Source organism: Amblyomma americanum, chromosome 4 (genome assembly GCF_052857255.1).
Source record: "Amblyomma americanum isolate KBUSLIRL-KWMA chromosome 4, ASM5285725v1, whole genome shotgun sequence".
NCBI lineage: Eukaryota > Metazoa > Arthropoda > Arachnida > Ixodida > Ixodidae > Amblyomma > Amblyomma americanum.
The window spans coordinates 95,100,974-95,119,730 of record NC_135500.1 but is presented as its reverse complement, the minus strand read 5'-3'; the positions used below and the strand labels follow the sequence as shown (position 1 = coordinate 95,119,730).

The following is an 18,757-nucleotide window of genomic DNA, read 5'->3' as shown; positions in this document are numbered from 1 at the left end:
CAAACCGACAGGTCAGCGTAGACTTGCTTCAGAACGGCGTCTCAAGCTCCCAGAGCAAAATGACAGAACAGCGCGGCGTTTTCCGGGGAGATTTGAACGAAAACGTCTTCGACGGAAGTCCGTCTGGTTGGGTTCTTGAGATAGTTGACAGAAAACTGACGTCAACCAATATTTTTAACTTTACCCAGCGTTTCGGGACCGGTTCCTTCTTCAAGGGTGAATAAAGCGTGCTAGCAGCAACGGGTTGCTGCCTTAATTCGCTCTCCCTTTGTTAGCACGTGGCGCAGTCCACTAACGTGCGCGTCTGTCTGTTGCTGCCAGGAAGAAAGAAAGGAAGGCTACCGTCATTGGCAAACGGCTAGTTGTCACTACCAGAAAAAAAAAAAATTGGATATCCATACAATGCTGCACATAACCTGCACCAGAAAGTGAGACGTGGCAGATGCCAGGGCTAGCAAAAATCTTTTCCTTCCTTTTTACTATTATTTTTAATAAAACCACTACCACCACCACCACCACCACCGGCAAAAGAAACTCCGTACGATCAAAAGGCGGGAGAAAGACCCCACCAGTGAAGCGTTCTTTTGTACACCAATCGACGCTGCCGCAAAAATAGAGACGACGCACTCACCGTTTCTTCACCAGAACCGTGTACGACAAGTTGTCCTCAAGTTAATTACAGGGCGTGCACTGACATCGCATAGCACACGTACGGGCCCGCGCCTTAGCGTTTCGCCTCCATCGAAACGCGGCCGCCGCGGTCGGGTTCGAACCCGCGGGAACACCGGATCAGTAACCTAGCCACCGCGGCGGGTGAAGATTGGTTTTTAAAATTGGTCTTCAAGAAAGGAAATGGCGCGGTAATTAACTTTCTCGCATGGCGTCTGGTTTCGATGTCTCACACCAGAACCGCGCCGTAAGGGGCTTGACCTAGCTCTGGCTCTTGATGGTCGAAACCGCAAGCACCGTGAAATCGTTACGAGGTAGCGTAGCGAAGCTTTCGCTTTGAAAATTTGACGACGCAAAATGCAATAGAAGATGCCAATTCAGTACTAACTGAATGAGCACCCGTCGCCATAATGACGTGGCAGTGATAAGGACGCACAAATTCCGCATTGCTGTTGTTGCCTCAAACACGATGGCACATTCCCACGCTAGAGGATTGGCCAGGGTTTGGTGCAGATCCAAGCAGGAATAAACTCATCCACCCTCCTAAAGGATAGGGTTTGGTGAGGAATGTCAAATACATTGATTGAACAGATATGCTTTACAGTACGGGCGAAGCATACGCAACGCATTAAAAAATAGCTTGATGGCTCGCAATCTGCTTTCTTAGGGTAGTAAGATATTGGTGGTGTGATTCCCAACAATGTTCTGAGGTGTGCTACAGAAGCACGTTCTGTGTCCGACCACCGACGACGACAAAGTTTCATCCTGGCTCCATTCTTTGTTCCGTTTTCGATTGCGTGGCTTGCACGTGCGCATGGAACGCGCACTGGCCGAAAGAAGTAAAAGTCGTAGCCAGTCCAACCAGCCGGTCAGACCGTTTCTGTCGGTGCAGTAGGACGGAGGTGGTGGCAAGTGGCTGTACCGTGTCTTGAATTAAAAGGTTCTTCATTCACGATCCGTAATTGAGAACAACTTGTCAGCCACGGTTCTGGGGAAGAAACGGTGAGTGCGTCGTCCGTATTTTTGCGGCATCGTCGATTGGTGTCCAAAAGAACGTTTCACTGGTGGGGTCTTTCTCCCGGGAGCCATTTGCTCGAACGAAGTTTCTTTTGCCAGTGGTGCGGCGTCTCACTTTCTGGTGCAGGTTATGTGGAGCATTGTGTGGATATCCAATTGTTTTTTTTTTTTTTCTGGTAGATGCTGCCGTTTGCCAATGACGGTAGCCTACTCTAGCTGTGCTGCCCCTGAGCTTTCCCCGGAAAACGCCGCGCTGTTCTGTCATTTTGCTCTGGGAGCTTGAGACGCGGTTCCGAAGCAAGTACGCGCTGACTTCTCGGTTTGCTTCGTTTGCAGGTTTGAGCCAATTTTTGAAGAGGAAGCCCAGCTAGCACGCGTCCCAGTGCGCGTTCGAACACTTTCTGCGGGCAGCGTCGACATAACGCGTCCCCGGTAAAACTTCCACGTGTGTTCTAATAGTGTTCGAATTTCATTTATGTACGCTTAGTGCTGCTTTTTTTGTCTTTAATATTGTTTCGGCTTTTCTGTTCCTTTGTCTTGGCAGTGGGGGACGCTGAAAACCGGGCGAAATGGACACCCAGTCCCTTAGTGAAGAAGTGGGGACCATTCTTCGGTCCATTCTTACGAGCGAGAAGTTGGGGATTCCATTGCGCCTGCTCGATGGTAAGTCTCCAAGCGAGGTTTTGCACAAAAGTAAAATTGAGCCTTTATGAGCCGTCGGTGTCGGGGACTGCTCCGATTCGTGACGTCCGTAGCTTACAGACGCGTCGCCCTTGCTCAAGCAAGGACTGTGGTTGAAGCTACCTGGCTTCGTCTTTTATATATAACGCCTCTCAAAACAATTTTTAGGCGCTATACACCACTTTAGCTCATTCCGCCAGACTTATACACGCTCTACACACACTATAATCATGCACATACTCAATACTCTTGGGCCCTATACACTTGGCGTTTATTTTAAAATCTGTACATATTTTAGCCTGAGGCGACCAAAAACCTCGGGTTTGGCGTTCTTTGGCCTTAGATACCCTTGCGCCATAAAAACCTAGCATCATCGATTCGTGACGTCGCGGCACTTTCAATGATTCAGTAATGCTGTTCAGCTTGCTTGACATGCTTGCGTGTACTCTTGCAGAGGTTTGGAAGTTCTGAATTTATTGCATCATTGAATGCGTCACAAAAGGCGGAGACTTCAGACGTGCTCGCATATGGTCGTTCAGATAGTGGCGAATGTCGAGTGTTCATTTACGATGTATCAGACTGTCAAAGCTGTTTTGGGTGGTGTTAATTTGTTTTTTCATTTCATTTCCTCCTTGCTTTATCTGCGGCTTATAGGGAGAGGTTAGTCGCAGTCATACAGAGGTTCATTCTGGCGAGCTGTTGATAACGGTACACGAAGGTTTTTTTTTTTTTTTTCCTTCTGGGCTCTGTGCTTAGTGTATCTGAGGGAGGAAAAAATGCAGATTGTGCTGCGTGAATGAAAGCGTGTTGTCTTCTGTGTGCCTTTGCGGCTTTCATACTTTGTTGATCAGTTTATGAAAGCTAATGGGGGCCTGTTAGCTTGCATATAGTGTACTGCTTGGCTTCAAGCTAGCCTGTCTTGCATTCCGTTCAGTACACCAGTCAAGTGCTATTCAACACTGGTACGATCACACCTAGACTACCCGTCATTCATTGCCCATTGTGGTGGCTAGGTCACTATGACATCTGACTGTTAATCCCATGGTCGCGGGATCGAATTCCTGCTGCTGTGGCTGCATTTCAGTGGTGGTGTGGTGCAAAAATGACCTGTTATGTGTAATGTCAGCACATTAAAAGAACCCCAGGTGGCCTAAATTAATCCAGAGTCCTTCACCACAGCGTCTGTCATCGCCCACATGTTGCTTTAGGGGCGTTAAATCTTTATGCCGCCCACTCATATAATGTCACTGTTGCTGGGCTTATCTTTGCAATTTAGATGACTAAAAGTAAAGCTATTACATTCATAGCTGTTTGCTTCTTTCATTTTAGTAGTGCAGTTAATTTCAAATGCCGTTTAATCACGATGAGCTTTAATTTAAAGAGCAACTAAATAGGTTTTAGAATTCACTGAGCTTAAAGGGGTCCAATGTGTGATGTATGCAGGTAAAGCCTGCAAAGTCTATTTGTCCTAACATTTAGAATCGTGATGCAATTGCGGAATAAGCTGTGGTGGGACAAACTTTTGGGCAGGTTGGTAGCTTAGCCTCTCGCTGCAGTTATGTCAAAGCTGTGGTGGCGTTCAGGCTTCTCCGCAGCGCACAGCCACAGTACATTTCAAAAGCAGAAACTTTTTTCGGACGGAGAAAACCAGCGCCACCAGAGGGAAAGGCCGTGAAGAGTTGCTTTGTGGCATCAGGCAACATGTGGCAGAATTTGGGCGAAGGCAGCGAAAATCTGAACTGTCACACAGTGGTGCCATATAGTTTCCTCGCATTCCATCAGTGCTTTGAGAAGCGTGAAGATCGTCACTGCTTTAATCGGCAATTATAACATGGTATGCTTATCCTAAAAGCACCATACATTCGAACCCTTAAATCTTGTCTAAAAGTAAAGTAAAAAAAAATTCTAAAAGTATTTCGGCTTCCGTTTAAGAACATGCTGTCAGGCGCTTTAATTTGTGAACTTTACTGCAGTGTTTCCTCCTTTAGAGTGCTTTTTGCACCTGACTCGTCACATGTCGCTTCAGACAGTCCTCTTAATCTGGAGTCTTCTGCTATGGCATGCCTCGCAGCCAACATGCAGCTTTGAGGCCACATGTTGGCTTGCATACCACATCACATACCATATCATACTACATCTCTGCTTCTTACCCTCTCTGAATGACCAACCGCCAACAACTAGTAAAAATCAATAGCAAATATAGCGAATCGCAGTCAACCAGGTCCCCCAAGAATCATCACTGGGACGATTGTTATTCATTTTGTATATTAATGACATAGGTGTGGTCAATGTGTCTTCAGAAATGTTTCAGTTTGCCGATTACACCGCACTCGCCTTGACACATCCAGTTTTGATGCTGCTATAAAAGACATGCAGCTTGACATAATTATGCAGTGGTTCGAAAAAAATTTCATCTTTAAGTTTAAAAAAAACTTAGTTTTCAGAATCTGCATAAGAGACTACACACAGAGCTACACAAACTGCTCATGCTTTCCTCTTCAGTACACCGCATCTGTCAAATATTTAGGTATTGAATTCGATACCACACTTCCTTGGCATAAGCATGTTGAAACATTATATAATAAATTAAGGTTTGTAGTTGCACACCTCTTTATCACATTAAATCATACACGAATGTTAACCTCATACAGTGCATAGATGAGTTGGAGAATTAACATTAAAGTTTGGCAAATGAATAATAATGAAATGTGTGGGAAACATAAGTTATGGCGTTTTTAAGCCTTCCACTACTACAAGCGATCTAGAAATATGTATTACAAGATTATGTGATATATGTTAAACATTATTATAACTCTCGCTTCAGAACAGTCAGACCTAAAACTAAGTTCGATCTAAGAAAATGTGAGCAGTTTAATAATGATATTAAAAAATTTATTTTCACCTTCGTGTGCAAGGTAGAAGCCTGCGCTGCTTAAGCAAATCATGCTTGAGCACGGCACAGGCAGCCAATGGCTCACATAGCACTATGATGTAAAAACTGTCACGTAGACACTTGTTAGAAATGCTGTGTACTATGTACTTTCTTCATTTAATGAATTAATGAACGTATGCTCAAAATAAACTCTCTCAAAAAGTCAGAGGAAGTAAAGAAAGTGTATGGGAAAGTACAGCAATTAGGATTTGGAATATTTCATTGAAATGCACCTTGTCATTTTGCGGTCCTTTTGTTCAAGTGAGTAATGCTCATTTGTAGTTCACTGGGCAGACATGTTCTTTTTTGTGTGTATGCTTTCATCTTTTTTTTCTAAATGAGTTGACTTGATTTTCTACATGCCTAAGTTATTATCATAGTGCTATGTGAGCCACTGGCTGCCTGTGCCGCACTCAAGCATGATTTGCTTAAGCAGTGCAGAATTCTACCTTGTACATGAAGGTGAAAACAAAGTTATTATTATTATTATTATTATTACTGTAACAGCCTCCCAGGATAGCTGCCTATTGGTGGTCATGTATCGTTCATCAATTCACTTCATGGAGTACACTGTTGGGATGGAACCTTAGTGTAGTTGCATCCTGTATAGCTCTGTTCTGTCTTGTTCCTCATTTTATTTTGTATACTCTGGCGCATTTCGCATGAGTTTTTGGGGATAAGCCTTGTGTATGTGTAAGTGTAAGTAAATTGTTGGTTGTTTTGGCTACATTCAAGGTTCAGCTATTTTCAATGAACCAGGAAGACAAGATTTTCAGTTCTCATTATTGTCCTTTGAATTACCGGAAGAGATTCACCAGGAACTATTAGGGCGGTGTCATCTGCATAAATTATTAATTGTGAAGAGTGAAGCGCCTGTGGGAGATCATTTTTATAGAGTGAAAACGATATGGGTCCAATAACAGAGTCCTGTGGTACACCCCAAGGTACGTTTTGTAGCGATAGCTACGTTACGGTAGCATTTCAAGCCTTCAGCCTGGTGGCGCAGCCACGCTGTCACGTGGTTGGTCACGTGGTGCAGAGCAGTTGCCGACGGCGCGGCGCCGTGGCTGATCACGTGGTTCGTCGCGTGGTTAATCACATGACCAGTGATGTGGTGCTGAGCAGCTGCTGCTGCTGGCGGTGCGGCGCGCTGGCAAAACCGAGCTGCAACAGCTGTGCGTATGCGCAGTGTCAAGTGGGACGAAGATGAAGAAGGAACGCCCAGCGAAACAAAGCGGTGAAAGACTGACATTGAAATTCAACTGAGCAAGTTTCACCCAGCCAGTCACTCCAGGTTTAACCAGAGCTAAACCACTGGCAATTTTTTAATATCTGTCATGAAATCATTAATTACCCGTTGTTTTCAAGAAGATAGATAGCTTTGAAAGAATTTAAATGAGCTCTCTGAAATGAGCTCTCCCGCTCCGAGTTGGGATGACAGACAGTGTCATATGCCTTTTGAATATCATAAGAAAATGACAGCTATGTTATTTTTATGCATTGCGGAATTAAGGGTTTGTGATAATATTAGTACAGCTGTGGAAGTTCATCTATTTTCAACAAAAACATGTTGAGGAGCAATAACTTGTGCAATTAGCTTTTTGAAGAGAATGTTTAGCACACTGAGCACAGATATTTCCCTGTAACTACCTAGTTGGTTTGGATCTCCATCTTTGTATATAGGTACATAGGCACTACTTTAGCAACTTTGAGTATATTTGGCTAACAGTTAATTTCTATAGAGCGATTGAACAAGTGGCATAGGTAAGGACCAAGAGTATCGATGTTTTATCTGATTACCCTTGTCTGTATGATGTCAAGACCAACTGCTTTATTTACTGCCATCTTAGACAACAGATCTTATGTTGTCAGTAGAAATGTCATGAAAATTGCACTGTTTTAGATACACACGAGGTAGATAACTGCAATGGCAATTGACTAGTAAGACTAGACTAGTAAGACTAATTGGATGGTTTTTTTCTCAGTGTCCCTTTCAAGGAGTCAATTGAAATTTGAAATTTGATGTTTGAAAAGTGCCTGCAAATGTTATGAGTTTGAGTGTTTATATGCTCGTATTTTTTTTTCCCACCCTGCTATGATCTGTATTAGATCGCAGTATCTATAAATAAAATAAATAAATAAATAAGTAAAGGATTGCACCAGACGTACTTGGCACTGGTACCCGCTGAGAGCCATTCATATCATACCCGTACATTTGTTGGGGTGGGCCATTCTCCAAAACTCTTGCGAGTGCCTCCTATACTAGATGCCCGCTTTGTCACCTGGACAAAGGCTGCCGTTCTTTGTTTCTCCTCTCCTTGTGAATGACAGTCAGCGGTGCTTGCAACAAAGGGCTGCATTCCATGGCCTACGAGATTATCTGACGTTTCGGCTAGCATTGTACAGATGTCACTGGTTTCGCTGTGGCAGGACATAGTATGAGAGACGAGAGCATGCGCTGTGAAAAACAAGTTTTTCTTTTCCTCTTGTAGTTGAAATGAAAAACAAAGGAAAAAGAAATGTTCATGCTGCATGCTCGTATGTGGTCGCAAAGAAAAAGCAAAACCAACTCGCTGAACAGCCTGCACTTTTATTCCAATAATCTTGCGCGTGTCTGCAGCTCATAGTGGGGCAGATGTGAAGGTATTATTCAAGGAATGTTGCTAGCATCTGGTAGGAGCCATTGGGTCCTACACGTATTTGTGTTGCATGTGCTCAGTGGCCAACATAAGGGCCAACTTCTGCCTATCGTCGCAGTCAGTATAATCTTGCTTGTCCTTCTTGTGAGCAATAGTGCTAGCAGTTGAGAGAGAGCTTTAAATGGCACTGTGGAAGGCCTTTGCTTTGCAGTAGGTATAACTTATAGAGGGAGATGGGGGATAGGGGGGTTTCGTAGGGGGAGATAAATGCGTTCTCCCGCTTAATCGCGGCTGACTCAGTTCAAAACCGCCAGACGCTACCGAGTGCATGCCGACCACGGCAGGCCTTGCTCTGAGGGAACAAAGGAAGACACATTGGCTGACACAAACTGACTCACCAGCAAGGTTACGAGCGAATGTTCGCCCACGCTAGGGCAAGGGATGCTCCGAAGCCGGACGGGACTACATACAAGAGCATGTCTCCCTGCCACTTCCTTGTCCGGCTGGCGAAGAGCGGAGCCGCAAACGACACGTCCGCTCACACCGACAATCCCAGCCGAAGAGGCTCTCTCTCCCGCTCGTGCGCAAGCTATCTCTCGCGCTGCGAAGCTGGCGCCCTCTCTTGTTAGTTAAGGTAACTAACCATGAAATGTGCCCCTTCTCGAGGCTAGGCTGGTGCTGCCCGGTGCATCGTGGGAAAGCAAACCACAAGGGGAAGCTGCGGGGCAATCCCCACAAACTAGGCTGGTAATGCTGTGTATTTAAGCTGTAACTGAGCAGTATTCCAAACTTCACGTAATAGCTTTTGACCTGCACACAGAATCAGTCTAGTTAATCTATTGAGGTTCTGGTGTTAGACGACACGAAAGACACTGCTGTCACGGTGCCTGTGCTGTCCTCTTCTCTCCTGGCATTTGTCACACACATGGCTTGATGGTTAGCTAGCTTTGTCATAGTTTAATTAGCAGGCGCCTGTATTCTCTTCTTTGCCGTTATTTTTTTTAGGTGAGTATCGGACGCTTACTGGCTCGCACATACCTTATCAAAAATTGGGGTTCAACACGCTGGAAGCCTATCTCCGGAGTGTCCCTGATGTGGCTAAGTTGAACAGGTGAGTCCTTGCACTGCTGATATGTTTACATCCTTGTGCTTAGCCTCCCTCTTATTTTTTTCTTCTTCGCTGGGCAGCTGGTGGCCTTGATCAAAAATGGGGTATATAGTGATTGATGTCCGCATCTATAGACAGTGGTCCAAGTAGCATGGTAGAAGGATTATTTTTGCGAGATGCTTAGTTTTTTCCATCTACACATTTTCCTCTAAAGGGCCATGGACACATTCTTGCACATTCTTTTCACAGGAATGCAGCGGGCGACATTGTGGTGATCGCAGTGGTGAGCGAGTCGACTGCTCACGTTGCACAGATGGTGCGAGATCAGAAGTCGACAAGGTCTAAGCCAGTTGTCGTGAGTGACTCTGCCCGTTCCCAGCGGTCAAGATGCTTGTATATCTGAATGGCTGCATTCCTGTGTGCAGAGAATAATTGTATTTTCTGCATGACTGCAAATGTGATGCACAGCCTTTGCAAAAATAACCGAACAGCTCTTCGGCGGCCCGAGCGGACTTGCAGCCAAGCGACTGCGCTGCTATATTCAGCGCTGGTAGCTGCTCCCTGGCTGAGTGTAAACTGGCTGATGCAAGCCTATGTCCTCGCTCAGTGTGACGGCACTCCAAAGGTTTGAAATTGCTCGTCAGTCGCACATCTTATCATCCAAGGAAGGAGGGTGAGAGTGGGGGGCTCACATCACCCAGCTTACACTCTCAACCGGGAGCAGCGGCCAGCACCGGGGACCGCAGCACTGCCGCTCGACTGAGAGCCCGCTCCCACTGCCGTTGCGGCTCCTCAGTTGCTTTTGGCAAAGATGGTACCTCAGGTAATTGGCTTGTGCATTTCTAAAAAGAACCTCCAAGGAGAGAGCCAAGGAAAAATCCCACTTTTAAAACCATTATTGCTGTTGGTAAATCGTGAAATTTATTTAGAAGCAGAGGCTACTGCTTTCTGGTTTATTTTTTTTGTCTGTTTCGAATTTACAGTTGTTCTTAATTTGTAATTTTGTCTTTTATGTTTTATGTTTGGGGGGAAAATGGACATTTTTGAGGGGAACAAGTGAAAAAATTTCTATAAAGAACTATTAGTGGGCCTCTTTTAAGGCAGTCGCAGATAAACTGAACCATGTTAAGGGATGGTAATTTATTTGGCATGTGCGAGAATATTCAATAATTTCGAATATTCGGTCGATCAGTAAATTGTATGATATTCGATTCGATCAGTGTTCGGTATTCGAAATCGCTAATCTCGAGCAAATAATGCTTCTGGAACTCATGCGTCATGTGGTTTCGGTTCAGTGTACCATGGCACCACAGCACATGCGCAGCCACAGCCCTGAATCCATGCCGCATGCCTGCACTCCCGTGCACATGCCAGGCTCTGTCTGAGCATGCTCGCCTGTACCTGCCAGGTGTCTGCGGCCACGCTACTTGCAATGCGCATGTGCCATCACCAGTGTGGCGGCGTGTATCAATTTTTGCATGTCGCGATTTGCCTCTGTGCTCAGCCAGTGTGCGCGCGCTGATCGGTCCGAATGGGGCAGGTGTGCAGGGCAGGTGTGCGTCATTTGAGGCCAATCTGCGCATGCGCAATGATTTCCTGAGGAAACTGATAGCGCTATGCTTAATCTGTCTAACTGGATGATGCTCTGAATGAGCCTGAACTGACCGCAGCTGCCGTTGCCGCTCTTCTCCGCATGAAATGACGGCATGGGCATGAAGAGGGGCTAGGACGAGACACAGATCGATGCCTCTTTCAGACGCCTGATGCAGGCTGGCACTGGCCGCAAAGTGCGTACGCCTAGCAGATGTCATGGATTTATCGTTTTAATAAAGCTGCAGCAGCTGCGCAACAACCCAGTCGCAATTAAAAGCAGCAGTTGGAGGTCTCTCATATAGGTCTCGCACTCCACAAATGCATCGGCCTCACTTTTAGGTCGGCTCGCCCAATTTCCAAAGGCTGTTATGCAGAAAATCGACACAGCTTCATTGAGTATGACAAAGCTCCAATGCGTTCTCTTTTCTTCATGTAATGGCATTCTGTGCTCAAAAAATACATTGTTTTGAAAATGCGTATTGTGCCGTTCAACCTTTTTTGTGTGGCGAAAGTATTCGAAATGTGCGCTTCGAAATTATTCAAATGAAATAGCTGTTTGCTTCGAATTTGCTTTGAACAAGCCGTCGCGGTGGCTCAGTGGTTATGGCGCTTGGCTGCTGACCTGAAAGTTAGGGTTCAATCTTGGCCGAGGCTGTCGAATTTTGATGCAGGCGAATTTCTAGAGGCCCGTGTTTTGTGCGATGTCTGTGCACGTTAAAGAACCCCAGGTGGTCGAAATTTCCGGAGCCCTTCACTACGGCGTCCCTCATAGCCTGAGTCGCTTTGGGACTTAAGCGCCCATTAACCATAGATGAATTTTCTTCGAACCAAAAAAACCACTATTAGCAGTTTCCCATAGATGGTGCAAAAAGAAAGCTTGTTAATCTGAACCATTGCAGTTGTGCATCCTTGCTAACAGACTTGTGCAGTGTCATGAGAGCATAAAATTCGGTAAGTTTTATATGTTGTATGGTGTCAGTGGTGGCATTGCAGGTGACATATGATTGTGGTCGTTCCGCTCTTTTAAAGGGCAAATTTGGAATTTTAAAAATATTTTAAGGTATTTCTCAGTCCTCTATACAACTAGTAGTTTTCAGAATGCTGATTAAACAACTTACAAACAGCAAACTGCGTCCAATATCAACCAAACCGAGACCCAAAGCATGTTTTGAAAACCTTTTTGTGCTGAATGATTGAAATTCGTTTACAGTGGAACCCCGATTATGTGTCCCCTGATGCAATGACCCGCATTTTACAACTAATTGGCACAGGCCCGCTGATAAGGATAATACATTGACAGCCTCGATTATATGACTGCAAAATATGCCTGCCCCACCGTCTGAAATGAGACGCTGACAGAGCTCTTCAATTAGCAGACGTGATGTCAACCAAGTTGGTTCCAAATCTGAATCAAGACAGAGGCGTGCACGCAATGATGCTATCGAGCACACGACGGCCTGTAATGATGGTCCTGCAGACTGCTTGGACTGCGACCTGCATCATCTGTGCGAGGCAGTTCACCTGGCCAGTTTTTTCTGCCTGCTTCGCTGACGAAGGCGTTGGGGAAAGAGGCGGTAACGAGATTACTTTTCTATAACCATTGGCGGCTAGTTTTCCCTCTGCGGCTTCAGTGTGGAGCACTTGAGGCGCTGCTGCCGCAGAATGACAATGGTTCAAGAGGAATCCTGAACAAAAAGGACATGTTGCAGGCATGATTGTACTGCGCGCCGCAAAACATTTTCAAACAGTCGGGAAGCAGCCATATTTCTGGCGCGTCATCCGGATTAATCATTTTTGAGGTGCTTGTGATGTATATTTAATGCACAGGGATGGCAGCAGAAACGCACCTCGTCTAAAGCTGCCTCTTCAGTGTTGAAAAGCATGGCTGCATGCGTTCTCGGAACTAATTCTCGCAAAGTGAAAACTGGGGCTTTTATAACATGCGGGGAAAAAGGGCATTAATATTTTAAAGGCAGAGTATCAGATGCGTTTATTACGCGAATGCGTCAGTTGTGTGAGGATTATACGACAGTTTCATGCGGTCCCCTTAACGTCACATAATAGAGGTTCTACTTTATGTGAAGGAAACCAACAGTTAATGTGGGATTGTGTTCGCCTGGCCTGCTTTCCCACATGCTTCTCTGCCAAAGGCCTTGAGGAAATGGGTCGGCTATTGTATTGCAGCCTCTATCGGGTGGAAACCTGCAGAAGCTGGTGTATAGTGCAAAAACATGATGTTCTGCTTGTTCTAAGCTCGGTGCTTGCTTTAGAGCTGTATAGTGGAACCCAAGCTGCTGACTTGTTAGCTATGCAAGCGCCCATGCAGTAGGCTCTGCAGGGTGGTATATTGCCTCTTCTTGAAGGTGCAAAAGAGAAACTTGTGGGAGTGAGTCAGTATTCAGTGTTGCTTTCTAATGGTGTGGTCTTTAAAATGCTGCAATGGCTGGTTTCAGGGCACGGTGCAGCAAAAATTGTCATCAGCGGCTTGTACTGAAACCAGATGTTTCCCAGTACCTAGCTCGTTTAGCTAGAATTTTGAGTACAAAGTTGCAAAATTTTACTGGATCCTCAGTAGTGTGGGCTCCTGTTGAAAAGCACTTTGTTTTACATGGGACGTGCGTGGTATACCGGTTGCTCCTTTTATTGCAATCTTTCGTGGCTGGGAGCAGAATTGACCAAGAGTTGCTGCAACAGCGTGCTTGGCGGTCCATCGATGAATGCATTCCGAGATTGGTTAGGGTTATTCTTGCTTGTTTTGCAGCGGAAGACATACCGGAGACCAATATCACAGCAGCATGTTGGCTACCGTCCTAACAACCTTCTCACGACCCTGACACGGAATGCGAACAAGCCGGCGCCAAATACGTTGCCTGGAGGCAAGTCCCTCACTTTGATTCATCACCCTTCTCTCCTTTGCATATCACTCACTGTATATCGGTGGGAGATGCTACATCTCCTTTGTATCCATGCTTTCTTACTTTTTTTTTTTTAGACAAGAGCATGCTGGCTTAGTCTCATTATGACGTCTTTGTTGTTTTACCCACTTAGGTCTACTGTTAGGAGTTGTATTGTACTGTTGCACGAAATGTGTAGCTGCGGATGACTGTTATAAATGAGCGACGTGCATTGAGAAACCACAGTGAGCTGTAATGTGAACCATTTAGGATGCTATTTGTGTATATACCTATGCCATAGCCTACTGAGAAGCTTGCTAGCAGTGGCTTGGGATTAAATAACCTCAGTGTGCTCATTTAAGGGACAGGGTGGACAAATTTTGGTTGGCATCTATCGTTGAGCTATCGCATCCTAGTAGCTAAGTGACCATTCTTGCCGAAAACTGAGCTTTATAAGCTAGAAAAGACTAAAAACTATATACAGGTGTCGCCATCAGCAGTCTATTTTGCAAGTAAAATGCGTGGCACCAATCTTTGGTTGAGGATGCCAGAGGCTTCATTATTCTGCCAATCACTTCAAAAATGTGCCAACCCTTTCTTTTTCGGTGCAACTGTTATGGGTTTGAGGCAACTGGTGGGGAGATTTTTAAATCCAATTTCTTGGCGATAATTGTGTCCTTTGCTGTTGGACAAACGTCGACGTGCCTAAAAAGCAGTTTTTACTGAAAACAGTAAAGTAGAATCTGGAGTCTATGCATGTCATGGGGTCACGAAAAGTAGGTACTCGTATCATCCAAAACTATTCGCTTGCAGAATTAACACACGTCTTTGGGTGACTGGGTTTACTTAAAGGACACTAAATAAAACTGGAAATATGAGAAAGTACTAGATTTACATTTGTAAGGCAAGGTTACCCAAGTATGTGGTCATCATTTCGGCTATCTTTGAATGGATGGCTGTATTTTTGGCGATTTGTGAGCGGCCTCTAGGCCATACTTGGCAAGGGCCCGCCTAAGAGCTGCTAGACATGACGTCATGTCTTCCCTCAGCAGTGCTGTAGGCACTTGGCAGTGTGATGTTCAGGAATGCCGCTCGTTCCTCTGGCAGGTGTGAGATGGGGCCACCTGTACTGCCTCTGTGAAAACTTGCTTTCTTGGTTCGCTGCCACTACAGGCTATGGAGCTTTTTGATTAATTCTGACTGAATCAGGCAAGTAGTCATCCAAAGTATACAACCACGAGATGCAGGCAGATAATCTTGAAGCACGGACATGAGGCGCATGCGGCTTGTGCGGAGGGAAGTACGGCTATGTTTCCAAGCCCTTGGCTGGGTTAACTCATTCCAGCACCTCCTTTTCCCTTCAGTTTCATGGCGGGCATTCCTGAAGTGTTTTTTAATCTATCTTGGCACGGGCACTCATCTTATGTGAAACCATGTCACTATTTGCAAAAACCTTCTTTCTGTCTTCTCATTTTCTCTTTTCTTGCCAACAAATTTGTGGAAAATAACAAACAAACCATAACAGGGTACCGCATCCGTGAAACAGGGTATCGCATCCGTGAGTATCGCAGTCTGTTTCTATTCTTATAACCCGTTATCTCAGAAAAGCACTAGTTGCCCTCTGTGCACTCTTAGCATTTGTGGTTTGCATTTGTAATTTCTCTGCAACAAATTTGAGTAGTTTGCCCTATCAATGGTCGTAAATAGGGGTCAGTACAGAAAAGAGACCAATTTTTCTGCCTTAGCCGCTTGCATGCCGTAAAACCTAACTGAACAGCAACAATTTTTTCGCTTTCTTTCCTCCAGAGAGGAGTCGTGCAGGCTACGAGGTCTACCGCGTACCTGCTCAGAGGGGTGCAGTGACCAGCCATGCGAAACAATCTAACAACACCGGCTCGCACAAACAGGAGCCATCAGCAGGCCAAACACCTGGCAGCTCTTCTAGGAATGTGAGTGGTGTACGGCTTCTCTCTATCTTGCTTATGCTTTGGTCAGAGGTGCATTCACGTTGCACTTTAGATGAGGTGCTAAGCTTGAGCAAGAAAATGCGAGGACAAGCGTATCTGAGCAACCATGGAAGCCTGTCTCATCTGGAAGCGCATCTTATCCGGAAAATGCATCTGGAAGTATAATTTTGCTCATTAGGGAAAATAAAATTTTTGGTTGATAATTTTGGTCACAGCCGCTGTGTAACTGCGGTGACATCTAAATTGCTGGGGCGCCACGAATGATTGTTCCAGAACTGGAGCATCTAGGAGACTATCGATGTTTTAGCCTCATCTGCAGTATCGAAGTCCTCAGAAAGCCGGCTCGCCAAATCAAGCGCTTGAGAGATGGAAGTTTGAACATGGGCTGTGGTGCAGGTCTTTGAATTAAAGAAATGTTACCATAAGCACTGCCTAGTGGCTTCAGTGAGTAGGGTGTTTCCGCTAGTGCAAGTTGAGCAAAAATGGGGAAGAGTTTAAGTGGAGGTAGAACAACAAAGGCTAATTATTGGGTCTATAATTTTTCCGTTTTAGCTGAGGAGGAATTTGAGCAGTTTTCTCAGCCTGTACTTGCTTGGTGCGCACCAATCATTAGTGCCCCTGGAACTAGCGCCATGGTCAGTTGTAGTCTTCCGATGGCCATTCCATGCTTGTGTTAACTTTCATGGCGGTGGCGAAAACGGCGAAAGCTTTCATTCTGGCGATCCGTTTTTTTCACTCGACACTGCTGTAATGTGGGGAAGGCCTCCTAACTGGTGTTTGATCTGCCGTCGCCGCATCCTGGCGACCTGTGTAGGGAAGCCAACCTAACTGACTTCTGGCACTCTTTTCTGCGACCTTCACAGTCGCTGCAAGCGACTCTGAAACGGCTCTATAATGTCGGAAAAAGTTGTGGAAAAAAACAGCACTTTAACATTGGACAACACAGAACAATTACAAGTCAGTGTTATTTCTTTGCTTCCTGTGCCAGACCGGCACCTCGAGAGGATTCAGCACGGAACTAACAAGGACGCTAGTATGGCTGAACTGTGCTGCTGCTTTAGCACCGAATGACCGAAAACAAAGAACCAAGTGCCACACGTCCTGCGTCCATATTGGTGCTGCCATGCTGAGCAGCACTTTGAGGGAGGCCTGCTTCTCAGGAGCATCAAAATAGTCATTCGTGTAGCCAAGTGATGTGGAATTCCCCGCTTGCTACACACCGTACATAAAGAGAAAAGGGAGGTGAAAGCCAGAGAGGTAATGATTTGGCCCGGCATGAACGCAGACATTTCAGCTCTATCTAGCTAAGTCACATGCGGCGTGCAAAAAGTAGAAGCACATTAGCACTCCACTGTCTATGCTGAGCCACAAGATACCAGGCTTGCCATGGCAAGTCGTCGGGCTTGATATTTTCCACTACGATGGCCTTTCTTACCTAATCCTCGTGGATTTCTACTCACATGATGTTCACATAGGGTTCACGTGGTGCCTCCCAACCATGTGAACAGTTGGGAGGCAGGGAACGAAGTGTTTGTGTTATCAGGCTGCTTATGTAAGGGCAGATACAAACATGAGCATGCACACTCTGTACTCTAAGGGCACGCGTTAACATGACAGTGCACATCTTCCTTCTTTTCGAAGAGAAAGAACAGGGAAAAAAATAGCTGCGGCTTAGCTTGGCTAAGCCCGATTATGCAAGCAAAAGCTTTGTTATGTGTGGGTATGCTGTGTTGCTAAGCCAGGTGTAGACTCAACCTCTTCGTCGCAAGTTGTGACGGAGGCAGGAGCAGCAGCGGCTGCCTCGAAAGCTCTTCGCTGCCGCCTTTCGGCATCCTTCAACCGCCGTTGAGTCAGCTGGCGCTCCCGTCCTTCGTTGGTCTCTGCTGCTAGCTTGGCACATTTAACCTCCCTACCTCTAGCTAAATACTTAGCATAATTGGCAACGTCAGCCGGATGATCCGACAGCCCGTTGTCTACGAGATCTTCTCCCTGGCGTAGACTGTCCCGGCTGACTCGCTTCGTTCATAGTGAGAAACTGCGAGGCGGCAATGTGTATGCATGCAAGAGCAGTGCCGTCTCCCTTTCAAGCGAATGGCGAGTCCGCTGGCAAGGCGGCGGCGTGTGACTGCAGCTGTGGCAAGTCTTGTCGTACGTCACATGGCTGACACAAACCCACTCCTCCAGCGCCCTCCGATGACCTTGGCTTGACAAGGCTAGTAAAGCTTTCGCCTTGAAAGAATTTACATGCCTGGGAATAACGTTGTGGTGCTCTACGCAGACTTAACGTCTGCGAAGGGTGTCTTCAGGTAGTAGCTCTGCTGTCTGGTCAGGCTGGGATACTGAATCTACAGAAATTGTCGCTTCAGTGTAGGACATACATTGCATATCTTTGGAACTGAGATGCTCCCTGGTGCGCTGCAGCTGTTGTCCGCTGTCTGTAAGTAGGTTGTAGGACCAAGGTGTGCTTGCAGGGCCTGCACCACAGCTGCAGACCAGGCTCTGCGTATGGTGTTGTGCACCGATACTGGAGACCCGCTGGAAAGCTGTGGTAGACGCTTGGCTGCTGTCTGGTTATAGAAGATCGCCACTTTTCAATTATGTCATGGAGGAGATTGCTAACGATTGTGGTCTGTGGCCGAAGGTGCTGGGGGAGAACAGGCAATTGAGTCCTTGTTTGGCGGGCCATCTGCCTTTGAATGGGAGACTTCAGTTGCTTGTCCTTTGGCCACTCCAGCAGGGTGCCGTAAAATTCAAGGATTGCGAAAAGGCACTTCATCAGCAGTTTTCGCCTCCTGCACTGCGCACTCTGTCATGCAGTTATCATGAGGATTGTATGGGCATCAGGTTACATGCGTGATTCCGAGCTGCGCAGAAAAAGACCGGAAGCATGCATGGTTTCAAGGTGGGCCTTTATTACTGCATAGCTTTGTTGGATCCCATGAGTTGCGAAGACGAGCATGCACACCTTGGTTACCGCTGCCGCTGTTGTTTAACACAATTTTTCAACCTAACCTCCAAAAAGAACGAGTAGAAATCCATGAGGATTAGTTAAGACTGGTCATCGTGGTGGAAAATATCAGGCCCAACTTCTTGTATGGCAGGCCTGGTATCTCATGGGTCAGCATAGTCAGTCTAGTGTTCCTGTGCTTGTACTTTTCCCACACTGCACATTACTTGTGTCTGCGTTCATTCTGGGCCAAAAAAATGCCTTTTTGGCCCTCATCTACAATTTTTCTTCTCCTTTATATGCAGTGTGT

At 46.0% G+C, this 18,757-nt stretch overlaps 1 protein-coding gene across 5 annotated transcripts in view; it reads left to right on the top strand.

The window, feature by feature from the left end:
- Positions 1-1,523: 1,523 nt before the first annotated feature.
- The window catches only part of LOC144128132 (uncharacterized), an 80,209-nt gene continuing 62,975 nt past the window's right edge, over positions 1,524-18,757 (top strand). For all 5 annotated transcript variants that reach the window (XM_077661221.1, XM_077661222.1, XM_077661219.1 and 2 more), the window contains exons 1-7: positions 1,524-1,671; positions 2,023-2,118; positions 2,231-2,349; positions 8,944-9,049; positions 9,296-9,401; positions 13,401-13,515; positions 15,340-15,482. In XM_077661221.1, the coding sequence (XP_077517347.1) occupies positions 2,256-2,349; positions 8,944-9,049; positions 9,296-9,401; positions 13,401-13,515; positions 15,340-15,482 (564 nt within the window). In that variant the 5' untranslated portion in view covers positions 1,524-1,671; positions 2,023-2,118; positions 2,231-2,255. The remainder of the gene's footprint in view (positions 1,672-2,022; positions 2,119-2,230; positions 2,350-8,943; positions 9,050-9,295; positions 9,402-13,400; positions 13,516-15,339; positions 15,483-18,757) is intronic.